The 19,553-nt window shown below is 40.9% G+C and overlaps 1 protein-coding gene across 1 annotated transcript in view; it reads left to right on the top strand.

Annotated features, from left to right (window-relative positions):
• Nucleotides 1–19,553, top strand: part of LOC106087721 (dendritic arbor reduction protein 1) — a 159,369-nt gene that overhangs the window by 104,157 nt on the left and 35,659 nt on the right. Inside the window, exons 2-4 of the mRNA XM_059370933.1 lie at nt 933–1,563; nt 4,953–6,157; nt 6,315–7,011. Coding sequence (XP_059226916.1) covers nt 933–1,563; nt 4,953–6,157; nt 6,315–7,011 — 2,533 coding nt within the window. The remainder of the gene's footprint in view (nt 1–932; nt 1,564–4,952; nt 6,158–6,314; nt 7,012–19,553) is intronic.

The raw sequence follows: 19,553 nt of genomic DNA, 5'->3' as shown, positions 1-19,553 counted from the left end.
ATGTTTTGTTGAACACATTATTGCCGCTATCCAGTTCAATTGAGAGTTGCTTTAATCCCAAGATTTTATGCCACACCAAATGCTTGCGCTAATAGCGAATATACGAAATGAGTATCGTTTTAATCCGCTGCGCCATATTCTGCTGCGGTGCTGGAAAATCAAGTGGAAACTTTTGGAGCACAAGAGGAGCAGCTGAATGGATCGGGCGGTATGCTTAATATTTAAGCCTACAAAATATCATAAATTGTCCATACATAAATGTCTGTTTTCTTTATCATTTAAATGCCGGGAAACGCTAAAGAGCTTTAAAGTTGCAAAGAAAGACGGACACAGCATTTTTTAAAGAAAGCAGACGCACGCGCATGCGTAGCTCCATGACTACATGCACACAACATAATTATAATAAAAATCACATAAACACAAGATTTGATATGCGGTAGGGAAAAATGCAGAAGACGATGACGAGCACATACGCTGCCTGAAAACAAGAAGAAAACAAACAAAACACAAATGCCGACCAATGGGAGGGGAAATAATGTTTGGCACTCTGACGACGATGTTGGAGGCAGGTATCGTTATGGTCAAGACGATCATTTTGAGAGCTAAGTGTTAAAAGTAACACTTAATTTTTTTTAAGACTTTTCAGTTGTTGCGCTGGCTTATTAGACGAATGCCAGCCAGTACTGGTTTGAGCAGGTCTTCTTGATGGGCCACACGGCCCATTGTGGCCCGACTATGAGGCTAAGCAAATTTATGGTGATGGCGAGATGATTTGGAAATCAATTAAAAAAATTATGGCATTTTTAGTGGAAAGATTGGCATTTTTAGTGACTAAAAGCGCGACAGGCCGATTTAGGTTGTTTCTCTCACCGCCTTCCTTTTTGAGAAAACTATGGCTAATTTCCTTCGTTCTTCTTCTTGTTCGTTTGCAGTCTCCCGAATTGGATTATCGGCATGAGCTGATGGGACGTTTGCATAAAATCGAACCAGATGTGGAATTGGAAGTACTGACAACCACAGCCACGGGGACACATCACCACCATCTGCATCACCATCACCATCATCATCACAGCTTGAGTCACCTGCCGCACCAACAAGAACATCATCAGCAACAATCCTACGAATCACTGCATGGCTATGACAATAGCAGCAATCAACACTTCCAACAGCAATTGTCGGGCGGCAACAATGCCAACAATAGCAGCAGCAATGGCAGTGGCACCACCACTGGCAGCAACAGTAGCAATAGCAGTGGCAGCAGCAGAAGTGGCAGCTGTGCGACATCGGCCAGCAATCACCTGAACGATCAGTGGCACTCGAGCGCAGGCAGCAGCAATCATGATCAGTCATCTGCGTATCCAGGCACATCTCATTCAACAGTGGGTTCCACGGCAACCACCACCATTGCCGTGCCCACACCCACCGCCGTTATGGAGCAGCATCCTAACCGATCACCTCAACACTCAGTATCAGCAACAGCAACACCCGCCACCACATTCAACTACGATGCCACCAATCCTTACTACACCCCAGCTTCGGCTGACGACAAAGAATATCTATTCGGTAAGTTTCCATCCATCAGATTTAATTTTTCTTTTCTCTTCTCCTTTCGCCACTTTATTCGGCAGACGAAATTTGAAACTTTTTTTGTGTTGATTTGTGGTTCGCGCCAGCTAGCTAGCTAGCTAGCGCTGTCATTGTTGTTGGCCAATAAAATATTCAGCGTAAATTTAACGCTAGATTAACATTTCTATTATTGACTCGAAGATGCTGTCAATTTATTTCTCATGATGCTTTGCTGAGTGTCGTTGTGTGTCAAGTCCCGCGTCTTCGCGCCTCGTCTGGCCGTTCATCAGACCGTCCAGACTCTATGTCTGCCTGAATGAACGATGTGTTGTAAGCCCTAACCAATGCTGTTTATTTCTTGAAATATTTAATTATGTATGACTGTAATGTTGGAGTTGCTGTTGTTGCTGTCCATTTGTTGATAATGACAGCAGCAGAGAGAAATTAAGAAATATGATCTTCCCAAAATAGGGGCGAAAATGCTTTGAACAGGCAAATGTTGTTGTTAAATTCATTGACAATTGGCAAACTAAAGACTTAAGACACAAACTTGCCTAACAATTCATATCTAGTCCATCGACATACAAATCAAACAGACAGACTCTTAAGATGTGTCAAAAAATATGAAAAATTAATTTGTTATAGTGAGGCAGGCCCTTGTTTCGAATTATTTTCAAGCGAAACCTCTTCTCACAAACCAGTTGTTCTGCTATTTTGTATACCGACTTTGATGTTTGCTGACAAGAAGTCCTTCAAGATAAACACTTTACACCAGCAATGGAGATGTTTGCCTTTTCTCGCTGACTGTTTACTCAATGTGTCAGTTAGTGGCGTAGAGCTAAGATCTGCTGGAAAGTTACAACTGGGAGTATTTTTATACCCACCGCCATAGGATGGGGGGTATACTAATCTGGTCATTCCGCTTGTAACACCTCGAAATATTGATCTGCAACCCCATAAAGTAAATATATTCTTGATCGTCTGGGAATTCTGAGTCGATCTAGCCATGTCCGTCCGTGCGTTCGTCTGTCGAAATCACGACAGCGGTCGAAAGCGTAAAGCTAGCCACTTGAAAGATACTTTTTATTGATGTCGGTCATTGCAGATTGCAAATGAGCCGTTTCGGTTCAGATTTGGATATAGCTCCCATATAAACCGATTTCCCGATTTCACTTCTGAGTCCTTACAAGCTGCATTTTTTAGAAATTTTGCATGTAGTGCTATGTTACGACTTCCACAACTGTGCCTAGTACGGTACGAATTGGTCTATAACCTGATATAGCTCCCATATAAACCAATCTCCCGATTTGACTTCTTGAGCTCCTGAAGACCGCAATATAAAACAAGTAAAAAGGCGCTAAGTTCGGCCGGGCCGAACTTTGGATACCCACCACCTCGGGTATATATGTAAACCACCTTTATATCGAAATATGTTCCGATTTGAACCAAATACTAATCGGTACAAGCCATTGTTCAATTGCGTACAACAAAATATTGGTCTTTTAAGAAGCTAAAACTAAAAATAAACCGATGTCGAAAAGCCTAAAACGACGAACTGTCCCAAATCTCGGCGAAATCGGACAATAAATGCGCCTTTTATGGCCCCAAAACCTAAAACCGAGAGAACGGTCTATATGGCAGCTATATCCAAATCTGGACCGAAGGATGTCGAAGAGCCTAACACAACCCACTGTCCCAAATTTCACGAAAATCTGATAATAAATGTGGCTTTTATTGGCCTAAGACCCTAAATCGGAGGATCGGTCTATACGGCAGCTATATCCAAATCTGCACCGATATGAGCCAAATTAACGAAGGATGTCGAGGGGCCTAACACAACTCACTGTCCCAAATTTCTGCAAAATCGGATAATAAATGTGGCTTTTATGGGCCTAAGACCCTAAATCGGTGGATCGGTCTATATGGCAGCTATATCCAAATCTGTACCAATATCAGCCAAATTAACGAAGGATGTCGAGGGGCCTAACACAACTCACTGTCCCAAATTTCTGCAAAATCGAATAATAAATGTGGTTTTATGGGCCCAAGACCCTGAATCGGAGGATCGGTCGATATGGCAGCTATAACCAAATCTGAACCGATCTGAGCCAAATTAACGAAGGATGTCTAGGGATCTTACACAACTCACTATCCCAAATTTCAACAAAATGGGATAATAAATGTGGCTTTTATGGGCCTAAGACCCTAAATCGGTGGATCGGTCTATATGACAGCTATATCCAAACCTGCACCGATATCAACCAAATCAACGAAGGATGTCGAGGGGCCTAACACAACTCACTGTCCCAAATTTCTGCAAAATTGGATAATAAATGTGGTTTTTATGGGCCCAAGACCCTGAATCGGAGGATCGGTCGATATGGCAGCTATAGCCAAATCTGAACCGATCTGAGCCAAATTAACGATGGATGTCTAGGGATCTTATACAACTCACTATCCCAAATTTCAACAAAATCGGATAATAAATGCGCTTTTTATGGCCCCAAAACCTAAAACCGAGAGAACGGTCTATATGGCAGCTATATCCAAATCTGGACCGATCTGGGCAAAATTGACGAATGAGGTCGAGGGGTCTAATACAACTCTCTGTCCCAAATTTCAGCTTTAATGGGCATAAAACCCTAAATCGGTGGATCAGTCTATATGGGGGCTATATCAAGATATAGTCCGATATAGCGCATCTTGGAACTTAACCTGCTTTTGGACAAAAAAGAAATCTTTGGAAAATTTCAGCTCAATATCTCTATTTTTGAAGACTGTAACGTAATTTCAATAGACAGACGGACTCACGGACGTACATGTCTAGATCGTCTCAGATTTTTACGCTGATCAAGAATATATATACTTTATAGGGTCGGAAATGGATATTCCGATGTGTTGCAAACGGAATGACAAAGTGAATATACCTCCATCCTTCGGTGGTGGATTTCGCTGAAATTCGGGGCAGTGAGTTGTGTTAGGCCCTTCGACATCCTTCGTTAATTTGGCCCCGATGGGTCCAGATTTGGATATGGCTGCCATATAGACCAATCCTCCGATTTAGGGTCTTAGGCCCATAAACATATGTTAGATTACCATTTGGCGAAACCTTTTTGTTTATTTTGTTCAGAAAAAATCTATTAAAAATTTGAGAACAGTAAAATATTTTTGATGTCTTATTAAAATTTTGTCATTTGTAAAAATTAGCCGGTTGGCTGCCGATTGTACGTAACGGATTGACCTGATGTATTCCTTCATGAACAAGGACTGCCGCCTCAACACACTGCAAATATTTTTAAGTGTTACCAATGAGAATGGTGTACCTATGCTTTTATGATTTAATAACCTTCATTTGGTTACTTCATTGCATTTTGTTTTATTTCTAGACACCAAAAATAAAGAGGCTCTTTGCAATACCTACACTACCATGGATGATCCATATGTTGTTCGGCCTGCCCTGTGGGAGGAAATAGCTAGCTCAATACAAAATATCGATCCTGAAAATGCTCCGATCTTAGGCTCAAGCAGTGCATCAGCAACTACCAACCTAAATAGCATCTCACATCACCATCCCCATCATCATCAGACTAGCCCCATGGGCAATACCACACCATCCGCGGTGGCAGGAGCGGCAAATGCTCTAATGCCACAAGTCAAAATGGAAGCAATCGATGACTCACTACTGGAGACTTTGTCAACCCCATTGCTCAGTCCGCTGGAGATTAAAAAAGAGAATGTTTCGAATAGTCTGACTATGGCGACGACGCTAACAGCTCCCCAACCTCACACTCCCACGCAGCAGTACTACCAGCAACATAGCGGCTACAGCAATCCAGCACAACAGCATGACCAGCACCAGCATTCACTGCACCACCACCAACAGCAGTTGCATCATTTGCAGCAATCACAGCATTTGTATCAGCATCATCCCAGTTTGACGACGGAGGAAGGCCAACACTATGTAGTCACCATTTATCCGAATCAACATTCCCAGCAGACGCAGGCCCAATCTCACCCGCACCAACAGCATCCAGTCTTACACAGCAATAGCAATAGTCCAAATCAATCGAATCGATGCAGTAGTACGGCCAGCAGTCACAATGCTGAACTAGGCGTAGGAGGTGGTAGTGGTGGCGGAAGTGGAAGTGGCGAGGCTTCATCTAACCTTTTGACCTTGAATGGAACTACGGACCATTTAGGAGCCTATCAGCCATACGGTCATAGTTACCACAGTGATAACAACATAAGTGTAGCAACAACACAGGCTCAAAATCACCCTCACTCCCATGCCCATTTCCAGCATGTCGCCTCGCATCAGCAGCAGCAGCAGCATCACCATCATCAACATTCTATATCATCAAAAGCACATAGCCATCAGCATAACCCTCCCCATGGGCAACAGCATCAGCAACATTCGTCGCCAGCATTGGGCTCGCATAACTCAACGACACCAACTGCCACGGCTGGCCTGCAGAACATAAAAACTCTCAACACCAGCAGCACCAACAACAGCAACAGCAACAGCAATTCCAATAACAACAGTAATTATACGACAACAACAAGTGCAGCATACCCATGGCACAGCACACAGGTGAGTTCTGTGCGCGATTTTCTAATTTCATTCAAATGAACACTCCACTCGCATACGTTCCATGTACACATTTTTTAGGAGCAAGTGCTCCGATTTGTTTATCTCTCCATTGGAATTATTTTTCTTTTGCGTTTTTTTTCTCATATCTCCACTATAGCCTTTCCATAGCAAATACCAAATACCGGCTCCGCCTCCGCCAACCCCCCACAGTGCCATGCAAAATCTTCATCTGTGTCCACCTGCTGCCATACCGCCAAACCAAACCCAAACAAGCAGTGGTGGTGGGGTAGCAGGGGCCAACGGTAATGCGCGACACATGTTTGTACCACCTTTAACACCTCCTAGTTCTGATCCCGGAAGTCCGGGTAGTTCAATGGCGGCTGCGGCAGTGCATGCCGCTGTCACCCAACAACAGCAACACCATCAGCAGCAGCAGCAGCAAACTCGTCGAACAACACCACCTCCGCCATATCAGCAGCAACAGTTACAGCAGCTTTCCCAACAGCAGGGTCATCCACTTTCCTCCATCTGTCCGAACAGCTTAAATCTGCATTCTGGTTCTACGCCGTCAGCGGCAGGCCTTCTATTGAGTCCGGGTCGCAATCTAACCGCATTGGGCCACAGCAACAACACATCGGTGTTGGCGAATTCAACGGCCAATGGCAGTGCCGCCAATCACTCAACGCCAACCAACGCTCACAATAGCTCAAGCTCAAGGGGCGGTGGTAATTCAGCAGCCACAACACCTGCTCATTTGGCCAATCTCATAGTGCCAACGGTGCGAACTGTGCGCTACAATCGCCGCAATAATCCCGAATTGGAGAAGAGGCGGATACATCACTGTGATTATGTGGGTGAGTAATAAGGATGGACGCGAGATATTTTTAGTTTTTCTTTCCCAAAAGGGCATTTATGGCTATGGTCCAAACTTGAATTGAAATCTCGGAAAGCTTCAAGAATTTAATGTGATCATGATTTAATAGAAACATCTTTGATTGCAAATATTTATGCAAACACATCTGTATCCGTAAGAGACTTGAAAAAGTGTCGTAAACTTGAAAAACTGTCCTAAAGTCCAAAATAAATTTCATTCATGAAGATTCAATTTGGGAAAAAATACTAAATGTTTAACCTAAAATCTTTGCAAAACGAAAAAACTAAAAACCAGCCTAGTTCGACCGGGCCCAATCTTGGGAATGCACCACCATGAATTCTACTAAAAATTTGCACAATTAAACTTAGTTTGAAGGGCTCATGAGTAAAGGGTGATTATTTAGCTATTATCTTTTTGGCAACACTGGTTAAACAGCTCACACAGGTTTCGTATTTTGTTTCACTGTCAAACATCTTCAGTTTGGTCTATAATGTAACCATGAATTATTACAAAAATGCATGGTCTGCTACGAAAGTTCATCGCGCTCTTCATCCATTTTATGGACAAAGTTCATTTTTAGCTCAATGGGTACGTAGATAATTGTCGATTTTGGAGCAAAGATCAGCCAGAAGCAGTTTAAAAGCTGTCAATGTATCCAGAAAAAATCACAGTTTGGTGCGGTTCATAGGCTGGTGACATCATTGGACCGTTCTTCTTTAATGATGATGTGAATCGTATCGTAACTGTGAATGGTGAGCGTTGCCGTGAGATGATATCCAACTTATTTTGCCCAAAATGCAAGAGCTTGACTTGTATGATATGTGATTTCAAGAATACGGTGCCACATGCCACACAGCCCGCGGAATAATAGACTTATTGAGAGGCGAGTTCCATGATCATTTTATTTCATGTTCGGGACTGGTCAATTGGCCGCCTAGATCGTGCTATTTAACGTCTTTAGACTATTTTCTTGTGGGGTTTGACATAGCCCCACATGCCGCTCATGTCTATTCAGACAAGCCTGCTTCAATTGACGCAATGGAAGACAACATTGAATCATTTATTCGTGAGATGCCGGCCAAAATGTTGAAAAGAGTATGCTAAAATTGCGAATGGTCCATTTGAGGCGCAGTCCCGGTCAATATTTGCATGAAATAGTCTTCAAACATCAAATTTTACGAACCCTACCATCGATTCGAATAAAGATTTCATTAATTTCTGCATTTTATGGGCTTTTTTTGAAAAATTTTACGGGTTATCTGCCCGCCTTTGCCAACTGTTTAATACCTTACAATCTATTCACTGATGGCACATACACATATTTTTGTACCCGCCACCGAAGTATGGGGGTATTCATTTTGTCATTCCGTTTGCAACACATCGAAATATCCATTTCCGACCCTATAAAGTATATATATTCTTGATCAGCGTAAAAATCTAAGACGTTCCAGACATGTCCGTCCGTCTGTCTGTTGAAATCACGGTACAGTCTTCAAAAATAGAGATATTAAGCTGAAACTTTGCACAGATTCTTTTGTTTTGTCCATAAGCAGGCTAAGTTCGTTGATGAGCTATATCGGAATATATCTTGATATAGCCCCCATATAGACCGATCCTCTTATTAAGGGTCTTAGACCCATAAAAGCCACATTTATTATCCGATTTTGCTGAAATTTGGGACAGTGAGTTGTGTTAGGCCCTTCGACATCCTTCGTCAATTTGGCTGAGATTGGTCCAGATTTGGCTATAGCTGCCATATATACCGATCCTCTGATTAAGGGTCTTAGACCCATAAAAGCCACATTTATTATCCGATTTTGCTGAAATTTGTGACAGTGAGTTGTGTAAGGCCCTTCGACATCCTTCGTCAATTTGGCTCAGATCGGTTCAGATTTGGATATAGCTGCCATATGATTTAGGGTCTTAGGCCCATAAAAGACGCATTTATTGTCCGATGTCGCCGCAATTTGAGACAGTGAGCGCTTCGACATCCTTGTTTCACTCAGATCGGTTCAGATTTGAATATAGCTGACATATAGACAGATCCTTTGATTTAGGGTTTTAGGCCCATAAAAGGCGCATTTTTTGTCCGAGGTTGCCGAAATTGGCAATTTGGCCTAGATCGATCATGATTTGCATATAGCTGCCATATAGACCGATATCTCGATTTAAAGTCTTAGCCCCAAAAAAAAGCGCATTTATCCAATTTAACTGAAATTTGACACATTGACTTATGTTAGGCTTTTCGACATCCATGTTGTATATGACTCTGATCGGTTTATTTTTAGATATAGCTGGAAGGGCGTTTACATATATACCCAAGGTGGTGGGTATCCAAAGTTCCGCCCGGCCGAACTTAACGCCGTTTTACTTGTAAATAATATACGGGACTTATGTCATCTGCCTGCTATTTTGTTCTTCAACCATAGTACTGCTATACTGACCTCATTCTGACCATCAATACCACCACCAAGGACTACTTCTGGTGTATTCTCGCGGCTGCCACTGTCGGATACCAGAAGCTGGGAAAATTTTCTTTTCATATCCTAAGAACACTATTTGTAGCTGTTACTAGATTTCCTTCCTTGTTTCAGAATGGATATGTGAATGTCCCAACGCCACCGGGATGAGCAAAAATTTTCAAAAGCATGGCGTCATATGGTGCATTTACTACGTCAACCAACTTCTTAATATTTATAGTGGCAGATAGAGTGTATTGAGTTGCCCAAAAAGTAATTGCGGATTTTTCATATAGTCGGCGTTGACAAATTTTTTTCACAGCTTGTGACTCTGTAATTGCATTCTTTCTTCCGTCAGTTATTAGCTGTTGCTTTTAGCCTGCTTTAGAAAAAAAAAGTGTAAAAAAAGTATATATGATTAAAGTTCATTCTAAGCTTTATTAAAAATGCATTTACTTTCTTTTAAAAAATCCGCAATTACTTTTTGGGCAACCCAATAGTTTATGAGGCCTGTGCCTTATATTTCAGTGTGTTTCATTCAACATGACAAAGTAAGTATTCCCCTTATCCTCTCAACAACAGAGGGACTGGATTTGATTGCTTCCATCCAATTAGCCAAGCAAAATCCACTGGCAAATGTTTTCAGTCATACCAGTGGCAGTCGAACTAAGCTGGTCAGCGTCACAACAGCACCTTTTTTTTCTTAGACCCCATAAGTGTGGTTGTTTCTGAAATCCTTTGTTATCCAACCTACTTTAGCATATAATGATCCAGTTTAAACTTTTTGTGCACATTCACACTATCCTCACATCATCTTTAGCTTAGCGTGGGAAATTCACCATATTTTCTCAAAGGAAGAATTTGCGGTGAATTGGTATTCGCGATTGTCTCTGCTCTCAAGTGTTTGATTTTGTGTTTTTTTTGTTGTTGTTGTTGTCAATTTTCACAGCAGAAATCGTTTGTGTTGCAGCCGTACATAACTTTGACCATAATGCGATACTAATTAATACATTTTTGCCATATTTGTTCGGCATTAAATAATTAATTATTATGTTGTGCAAAGCACGCACTTGGTGGTGTTGGCCATAAAAGGTTGCAGAAAAGACAACACAACAAAAGCCGCAACACAAACCAAATCAGCCGTTCCGTTTCATTCCAAGCCGAGCTGAGCTGAGCTGAGCCAAGTCTCCGTTAGCCGCGCTGTGTTAAGTAATTACCACTTAAATGATAATTGATTAAATGTTTAGGCGAAAAAATGTCACACGCTACACACAACCCAAAAACAGCAGCGCAATGGACAAAAAACAAAAGTCGCTTAGGAAACGTTTTGAAAAGAAAAGTGCATAAATTTCCTATAAATCTTGAGGCAATCTGACAAAATGCATCTGGGGCGGAATGAAATGGAATTCGAGTGCGGCCAATCGAGAGGGGGGAAGTTGTTGTAGTTTTTCAGTTACAGCCAACATCAGCACCCACCCATCTCTGCTCTCATTTAGGTGTTGGGTTTTTCATTTTGCAACACTTAAAAGTGAAGGCATCTCGCCTCCTTCCTCCACCGGAAGTCCCAACAACTTGAAGTGTGAGGACGGGCTGACTGGGCTTGTTTCATTTGTCACATGTTGTGTTTGCAAAATGTTCGTCTGTCGGTGTTTGTTGTATGGTGTTGTCATTTCTGCTCATGTTGCATGTTTATGTGTGTCCAATCAGTGCCTGAGATCACCTAGTTTTGGCCGTTTGTCTGTCGCTTTGTCTCGTTTGTTTGATGTGGCAACAAGTAGAGAGAAAAACGGAAAACATTCATGCTTATGTGGTGCTTACACCTCCTGGCGGCCTGGCGGACTAGCGGACTGGCTGGATGGCCGCTAAGCAGGAGACAATCGAATGGGGTGCACAGGAAAAAGTGGATTTTCAGCATTAATGTCATGTTATACAACTTACGGTCTTACGGGGAGACATTGACTACATGGACTATGGAACAACAACTGCGATGACTTCGCTTCTGCTGGATGAGGCCTCAGTGGGGACTGATACATCCGTACATCTATTGGAGTTGCATACAAAATTGTGCATGTAGCACATGACAGCAACAAAGCATACAATGTCAAAATTGTTTTTGTTGCTCCCATTTTTTTCGCTTCCATGGGGAAGAGGTTAATGTTAACCGAGATACCGGTGCGTGTGAGTCTTTAAAATTCTGAACCAGAAATAAATGAAATATTTCAACATTATCGCAATCTGGGCAAATCCAAGATAGTTTCCTGAGGTAAGAAAGTTTTGAGCGCATTTGTTTTTCATTGAAAAATGTTTGGATTTTCGGCGGGGATCATTAACAGGTTTATATGGGAGCTATATCCAAATCTCAACTGATATATGAACCATTTGTAATCTGCAACGACCTACATCAATTAGAAGTATCTGTGCAAAATTTGAAGTGGCTAGCTTTACACGTTCGACCGCTATGGTGATTTTGACAGACGGACGGATGGACATGGCTAGATCGACTCAGAATGTTGAGACGATCAAGAATATGTATACTTTATAGATATATCAAATCACACATAAAGAAAAACATGTAAGAGCGTGCTAAGATCGCCGGGCCCAATACCATAAACCCTCCACCATGGATCGCATTTGTCGAGTTCTTGGCGCGGTATCTCTTTTAAGGCAAACAAAGAATATTGAATATGAACTGTTATGCCATTGGAGATATATAAGGCGAGAGTCCGATTCGGACCATAAATGAATTGAATGATGAACATTGTAGACTTATTGCGTAATATTTCAGTCCATTCGGATAAGAATTGCGCCCTCTAGAGGCTCAAGAAGTTAAGATCCCAGATCGATTTATATGTTATGAACCGATTTGCGCCATTATTGGAAGTCATAACAAAACACCTCATGTAAAATTTCAGCCAAATCGGATAAGAATTGCGCCCTCTAGCGGCTAAAGAAGTCTAGATCCAGGATCGGTTTATATGGCAGTTATATCAGAATCTGAACCGATTTGAATCATATTTCGCATAGTTATTGGAAGTGATACCAAAACACCACGTGCGAAATTACGCAGAATTGCGCCCTGTTAAAGCTGAAGATGTCAAGATCACAGATCGGTATATATGGCAGCTATATCAGGTTATGTACCGATTCGAACCATACTTAGCACAGTTATGGGAAGTCATAACATAACAAAATTTCAGTCCAATCAGACGAGAATTGCGCCCTCTAGAGGCTCAAGAAGCCATGACCCAAGATCGGTTTATATGGCAGCTATTTCAAAACATCGACCAATTTGAACCATACTTAGCACAGTTGTTGGAAGTGATATCAAAACACCACGTTCAACATTTCAGTCAAATTGGACAGTAATCTGAAGATGTCAATCTTAAAGCTGAAGATGTCAAGATCCCAGATCGGTTTATATGGCAGCTATATCAGGTTATGTACCGATTTGAACTATACTTAGTTATGGGAAGTCATACTATAACATAACAAAATTTCAGCCAAATCAGACGAGAATTGCGCCCTCTAGAGGCTCAAGAAGTCCTGACTCAAGATAGGTTTATATGGCAGCTATTTCAAAACATGGACCAATTTGAACCATACTTAGCATAGTTGTTGGAAGTGATATCAAAACACCACGTGCGAAATTATTGGATCTTAATCTGATTGGAATTGGTTCTTAATCTGAAGATGTCAATCTTAAAGCTGAAGATGTAAAGATCCCAGATCGGTTTATATGGCAGCTATATTAGGTTATGTACCGTTTTGAACCATACTTAGCACAGTTATGGGAAGTCATAACAAAGCACATCATGCAAAATTTCAGTTAAATCAGACGAGAATTGCGCCCTCTAGAGGCTCAAGAAGTCAAGACCCTAGATCGGTTAATATGGCAGCTATATCAAAACATGTGAAATACTATTTGAGAAATTTCATACAAATATATACACCTAAATAAAAATTGATACCGTTTTGTAACAATGTTATTGATAGTAATGTAACTCCATGAATTAACACCAAAACAATTTCGTTTGGTATCCTTTTGTTTTGCTATTATTTCACTATAAAAGCCTTTGTTATCCATTTTTCGTTCATTGTACTCGCCCTCAGAAAAGTGCAATATATTTGCTATCATAGCATAAAGTTATGCCTGTTCAGCAGTAATATATGTTCAATATTTTAGCAGACTTTTTAGTTCAATTAATAGTTTGTTGAAATAGCAGACGAAAATGTCAAAATCCGGTGCAAAACTCATACCTTATGTCCCATAGCAGAAATATGTGGAGGGGCTTATCTTAACTCTTTGTCGCAAATTTCGGCAACATCGGACAATAAATGCGCTTTTATGGCCCCAAAATCTAAAACCGAGAGATCGGTCTATATGGCAGCTATATCCATATTTGGACCGTTCTGTGCGATAATGCAGAATTATGTCAAAGGGCTTAACTTAACTCTTTGTCCCAAATTTCGGCGACATCGGACAATAAATGCGTGTTTTATGGGCCTAAGACCCCAAATCGGAGGATCGGTCTATATGGCAGCTATATCCAAATCTGAACCGATCTGAGCCATATTGACGGAGGATGTCGAAGGGCCTAACACAACTCACTGTCCCAAATTTCAGCAAAATCGAATAATAAATGTGGCTTTTATGGGCCTAAGACCCTAGATCGGCGGATCGGTCTATATGGGGGCTATATCAAGATATAGTCCGATATAGCCCTCTTCGAACTTAACCTGCTAATGGACAAAAAATATTCTGTGCAAAGTTTCAGCTTAATATCTCTATTTTTGAAGACTGTACCGTGATTTCAACAGACAGACGGACGGACATGTCTGGAACGTCTTAGATTTTTACGCTGATCAAGAATCTATACACTTTATAGGGTCGGAAATGGATATTTCGATGTGTTGCAAACGGAATGACAAAATGAATATACCCCCATCCGTCGGTGGTGGGTATAAAAAAAAAGTAGATGAATAAATGGAACAGCAAACGCTCCTGCCCCGGCTGCTTAAATGAGGAATTTACTCAAACTCATTGAATTCTAGTGTTTTCCGTCTTCGTGCAAGCAAAAACAAAAACTACAAAAACAAATGTGAGTTCCATTCCACTTGCACCAACGCGGCAAAACAACAGCATGTTGAACGACAAATATCAAAACAGAGACAACTAAGACTTCAAAAGAAATTGGTTAAATGAATGTCTGAAAAAGCACATGTGACACGTTTATATACCAATTTTGGCACATAGAGCCGGTAAAGCACAGACAAGAGATCTAGTCTGTGCCCGAGTTTCGGTCGTCTGTCCGAATGGCTGTGTGCAAGCATGTGTTCCCTCGTCTGTCCGACTGCTGGCCAATGCAGGTCTCGTCTGGTGCTACCTACCATAAGCACAACTCATTCACTTTGCTACCAAATGAAGTTATTATGACATAAATGCACGCATCAGATTGTTAAGATTATAGATTGACATCTGAAATGTATAGGAAGGCAACACCAACAACAACAACAACAACAACGGCAGTACTAGTACCCACAAAGGCACCAAACACTCTACACTACAAGTATGTGCTGTTTTTTTGTTGTGTTGTTTTGTTGTTGTAAAAGAAACGAAGAAGTCTTAGAGAGTCAACCAACAGCAACAAACAAGGAAAGATCATAGAAAGAAACATACAAACTTTCATGCGTACCAAAGTGTCCATATATTTGCCCATACTTACAAATGTCCGTCCGTCCGCCTTTGTTCAATTGAAGCCACTTATCCGTTCGTCCGTCCGTCCGTCCGCCTGCCTAGTTGACTCTAAGCATTGGACCCACTATCAAAGTTGCGTCTGTTTACTCAGATTCTTACGGTATTATTAGCCAGGCATTGTAATGTTAAATATAGAAATGGAATAATGGAAAACAGTCAACTAAAGTTTAGTGAAGTCGACATTTCAAATGTTTTGTACGTGCAGAGGCTGTTGTCTGTCCATTGCTGGTGCTTGTGCTGCTGCTGTTTATCGCCCGGCCAGCAGACAACGCGCTGGTGGGGCCAATGTATTGCTTGTGCCACGGAGACATCAACTGACAGACGTCAGACGTCGGCAGCAACATTGGAGTCGTTCGAGGGCGACCACTTAGAACCCCTGCAAATCTAGTCTTAGATATTTTCAAAATGTGCAGCGATAAGATGTCAACTCGACTAAATTTGTTGGTTTAATTTCATGAACATATTCAATGACAGAATGATTGATCCAATTAACTGTGTGATCAAATCATATTTTTCGTTTTACTTGCGTCTATGATTGCGATCACGTTAGCATTCAGTCCAACTACAGTTGTGGCTGAACTTTTAGTTCTGAAATCACTTGATTTGGAGTTATTTCATCAACTGATTGATATGTTCTAAATGATTTTGGCATATGCTGGGTAAATAATGTCACAGGACGTTTGGAAGAAACGTAGAATGGAAAATATATTTGACCTAGAGCCAAGCAAGTTAAGTATGAGACAACCACTGCGGCTATTGTACTTAAGTCTATTGGAATGTGGATAGCAGATGGGATGAGGTTATACCATTGCGGAGTAATCGAGGCAATGTCTCGCACTAAAGGTCAAGGCCATACACTGCTGCTACATGGAAAAAAAAACAAGTAAAAACGTATTAAGTCGAACTTTGGATACCCACCACTTCGGGTATATATGCAAACACCTTTTCGTCACAATCCGGTAAAAATTGGATAACTTATGCACCCAAACTCGGCGCGGACATTGAGTTTTGTATTTCAAATTTCAACAAAATCATCGGGTAATAACCGGCATATCGGTATATATGACAGCTATATCTAAATAAGATCCTTTTTTTATCATATATAGGTCGGATGGCGGGTGGCCTAACACTACTCACTGTTTCAAATTTCAGTGAAATTGGATCAAAAAGAATGCTTTAAGGGGCTTCAGACCCTTCATCGGGAGATCGGTTTATATGGCAGCTATATCTGAATAAAGTCCGATCTGAACCATATTTGTGTCAGATGTTAAAAGGCATCGTATTCAACAAGCTTTTATGGGCTTCAGACCCTTTATCGGCAAATCGGTCTATATGGCAGCTATATCTCAATATAGTCCGATCTGAACCATATTTGGATCGCATGTCGGGAGGCCCAAAACTACTCACTGTTTGAAATTTCAGCAAAATCGGAGGAAAAATAAATGACTCTTTCGAAGGAGTAAAGCTAGCCGCTTGAAACTTTGCACAAATACTTTTTATTAGGGTTGGTCGGTTGGGATTGTAAATGGGTCAAATCGGTCCATAACCTGATATAGCTGCCATATAAACTGATCTTGGGTTTTGAATTCTTGAGCCTCTAGAGGGCGCAATTCTTATCCTATTGGAATGAAATTTTGCACGACGTGTTTTTTATGACATCCAACAACTGTGCCAATTATGGCTTGAATCAGTCCACAACCTGATATAGCTGCCATATAAACCGATCTTGGGTCTTGACTTCTTGAGCCTCTATAGGGCGCAATTCTTATCCTATTGGCATAAAATTTTGCACGACGTGTTTTTTTATGATATCCAACAACTGTGCCAAGTATGGTTTAAATCGGTATATAATCTGATATAGCTGCTATATAAATCGATCTGGGATCATGACTTCTTGAGCCTCTAGAGGGCGCAATTCTCATCCGATTTTAAAGAAATAATAATATAATATGGTCTAAATCGATCAATAGCTTGACACAGCTCCCATATAAAGCGATCTCCCGATTTTGTTTTTTGAGCCCATACAGGGCGCAATTCTTATCCGAATGAACTGAAATATAACACAATGACTGCTACAATGGTCCGAATCGGACTATAAGTTGATATAGCTCCAATAGCATTACAGTTCTTATTCAAAATTCCTTGTTTGCCTTAAAAGAGATACCGCGCTTAGAACTCGACAAATGGGATCCATGGTGGAGGGTATATAAGATTCGGCCCGGCCGAACTTAGCACGCTCTTACTTGTTTTTCTGTATAGCTTTCTTTTCGTCTATTCAACTTCAAAATCGATTATTCGACTTTTTAATCATTGAAAGTCGACTTTTTTTTACTAGTCGACTAACCGATTAGTCGAAAGTCAACTTTGGGATCCCTGGAAGAGACGTCAAGAAGTTGGAGAATTTACTATGTCAATATTCGGCAATTGCGGGTGACTGATTCCTACTCCTGTATGTTGATACTAGACGCCAACTCTAAGGCATAAAATAGAAAACTTCGGCGGGGCTATGTTGAAAGTACATAATTCCTGTCACAACAAACCGATGCCATGGTCATGTTGACCCTCTAACGGCGATGCATGGGTAGAAAAATACCCAGAAGAACAACTTTTGGTTACAGGTGTTAACTTTTGTCAAAGTGTTTACAATCCATTTTTCTGCCCTTAAGGGTCATAAAACATCAAAAGATTTTACTTTTTTAAAATTCTTAAGCAAATTAATTTTTTTTTTTTGAGATTAAACAAAAAATATCTTTTATCAATAAAAATGCTCTTAATAGGAAAAGCTGTGGAACTTCTCTATAACGAACTTCCCTATAATGAGTTGTTCTATTAGACGAATAAAGAATGGGAAACAACCTTTTTTCAGTTATCTACTCTATTACGAACTTCTTTTAAAGCGCAAGTTGAAATTTTCACACAAACTAATCTCTCTTTAACGAATTATTGCCCACCACTGAAGGATGGGGGTATATTCATTTTGTCATTCCGTTTGCAACACGTTGAAATATACATTTCCGACCCTATAAAGTAAATAAATTATTGATCAGCGTAAAAATCTAAGACCATCTAGACATGTCCGTCCGCTCTGTCCGTGTGTTTGTTGAAATCACGCTACAGTCTTTAAAAATAGAGATAATGAACTGAAATTTTGCATAGATTCTTTTTTTGCCCATAAGCAGGTTAAGTTCGAAGATGGGATATATCGGACTATATCATGACATAGCCCCCATATAGACCGATCCGCCGATTTAGGGTCTTAGGACCATTAATGCCACATTTATTATCTGATTTTGCTGAACTTCGGGGCAGTGAGTTGTGTTAGGCCCTTCGATATCCTTCGTCAATTTGGCCCATATCGGTTCAGATTTGGATATAGCTGCCATATGGACCGATATCTCGGTTTTAGGTTTTGGGGCCATAAAAGGCGCATTTATTGTCCAATGTCGCTGAAATTTGAGACTGTGAGTTTAGTTAGGCCCTTCGACGTCCTTTTTAAATTTGGCCCAGATCGGTCCAGATTTGAATATAGCTGCCATATAGACCGATCTCTCGATTTAAGGTTTTGGACCCATAAAAGGCGCATTTATTGTCCAAAGACCATCGACCATTGTAGGGTACTTGCTAAGAGTGTAGTGTTTGTCCTCGGTGCCAACTTTGTAAATGTAACGTGCCTATAAAGTATGAGCCAAAGAAGTGTATTAACATCGAGCCTCATGAAGAAGTCTGACCGAGAATAAAAATTCTCTGCTTCTGTAAAGCGGGCTTATCTCGCATGCGTAGCACGTTCAATTTATTTTAAACACGTCTAGAAGTTAAAAAAAATAGTTTTGTTTGTTTGCATGTGTTATTGTAAGATGTGAGTGTATGTGTGTGTGTGTTTATATGGTGAAGAATCGCTTCATCCAATGGACTTCTGGTCTGCTTGTCAGAGATTAACACAATAATGATGCAAAAGGGGCCAAAGTGGGTGAAATTGCAGGAGGGCTTGCAATAGCCGAAAATTCATGCAAATAACTGGAAATATCCATTTCAGATGGCAAAATCAAAGGATTATGGGACATGGAGCCACTCACCTGAACATGCGCTCAGACATAATTAGTTGGGTAACATTTTACGAAGATCAAATAGTCAAGCAACACACTCTCATTGATTTCAGCAGCAGCGGCAGTAGTAACGGGCAAACCACACAATTTGCCTCAGATTGTTTTCCATTTGTACGTCGTATTTGTCTTAGATTTTCCCAATACCCAATTGACCCAATAAACAACCTTAATTTGTGTTATTTAAAGCGAACATTGCACTGCCTGC

Source organism: Stomoxys calcitrans, chromosome 1 (assembly GCF_963082655.1).
Source record: "Stomoxys calcitrans chromosome 1, idStoCalc2.1, whole genome shotgun sequence".
NCBI lineage: Eukaryota > Metazoa > Arthropoda > Insecta > Diptera > Muscidae > Stomoxys > Stomoxys calcitrans.
The sequence above is the reverse complement of the archived record's forward strand: the minus strand, read 5'-3'. Positions and strand labels throughout refer to the sequence as shown.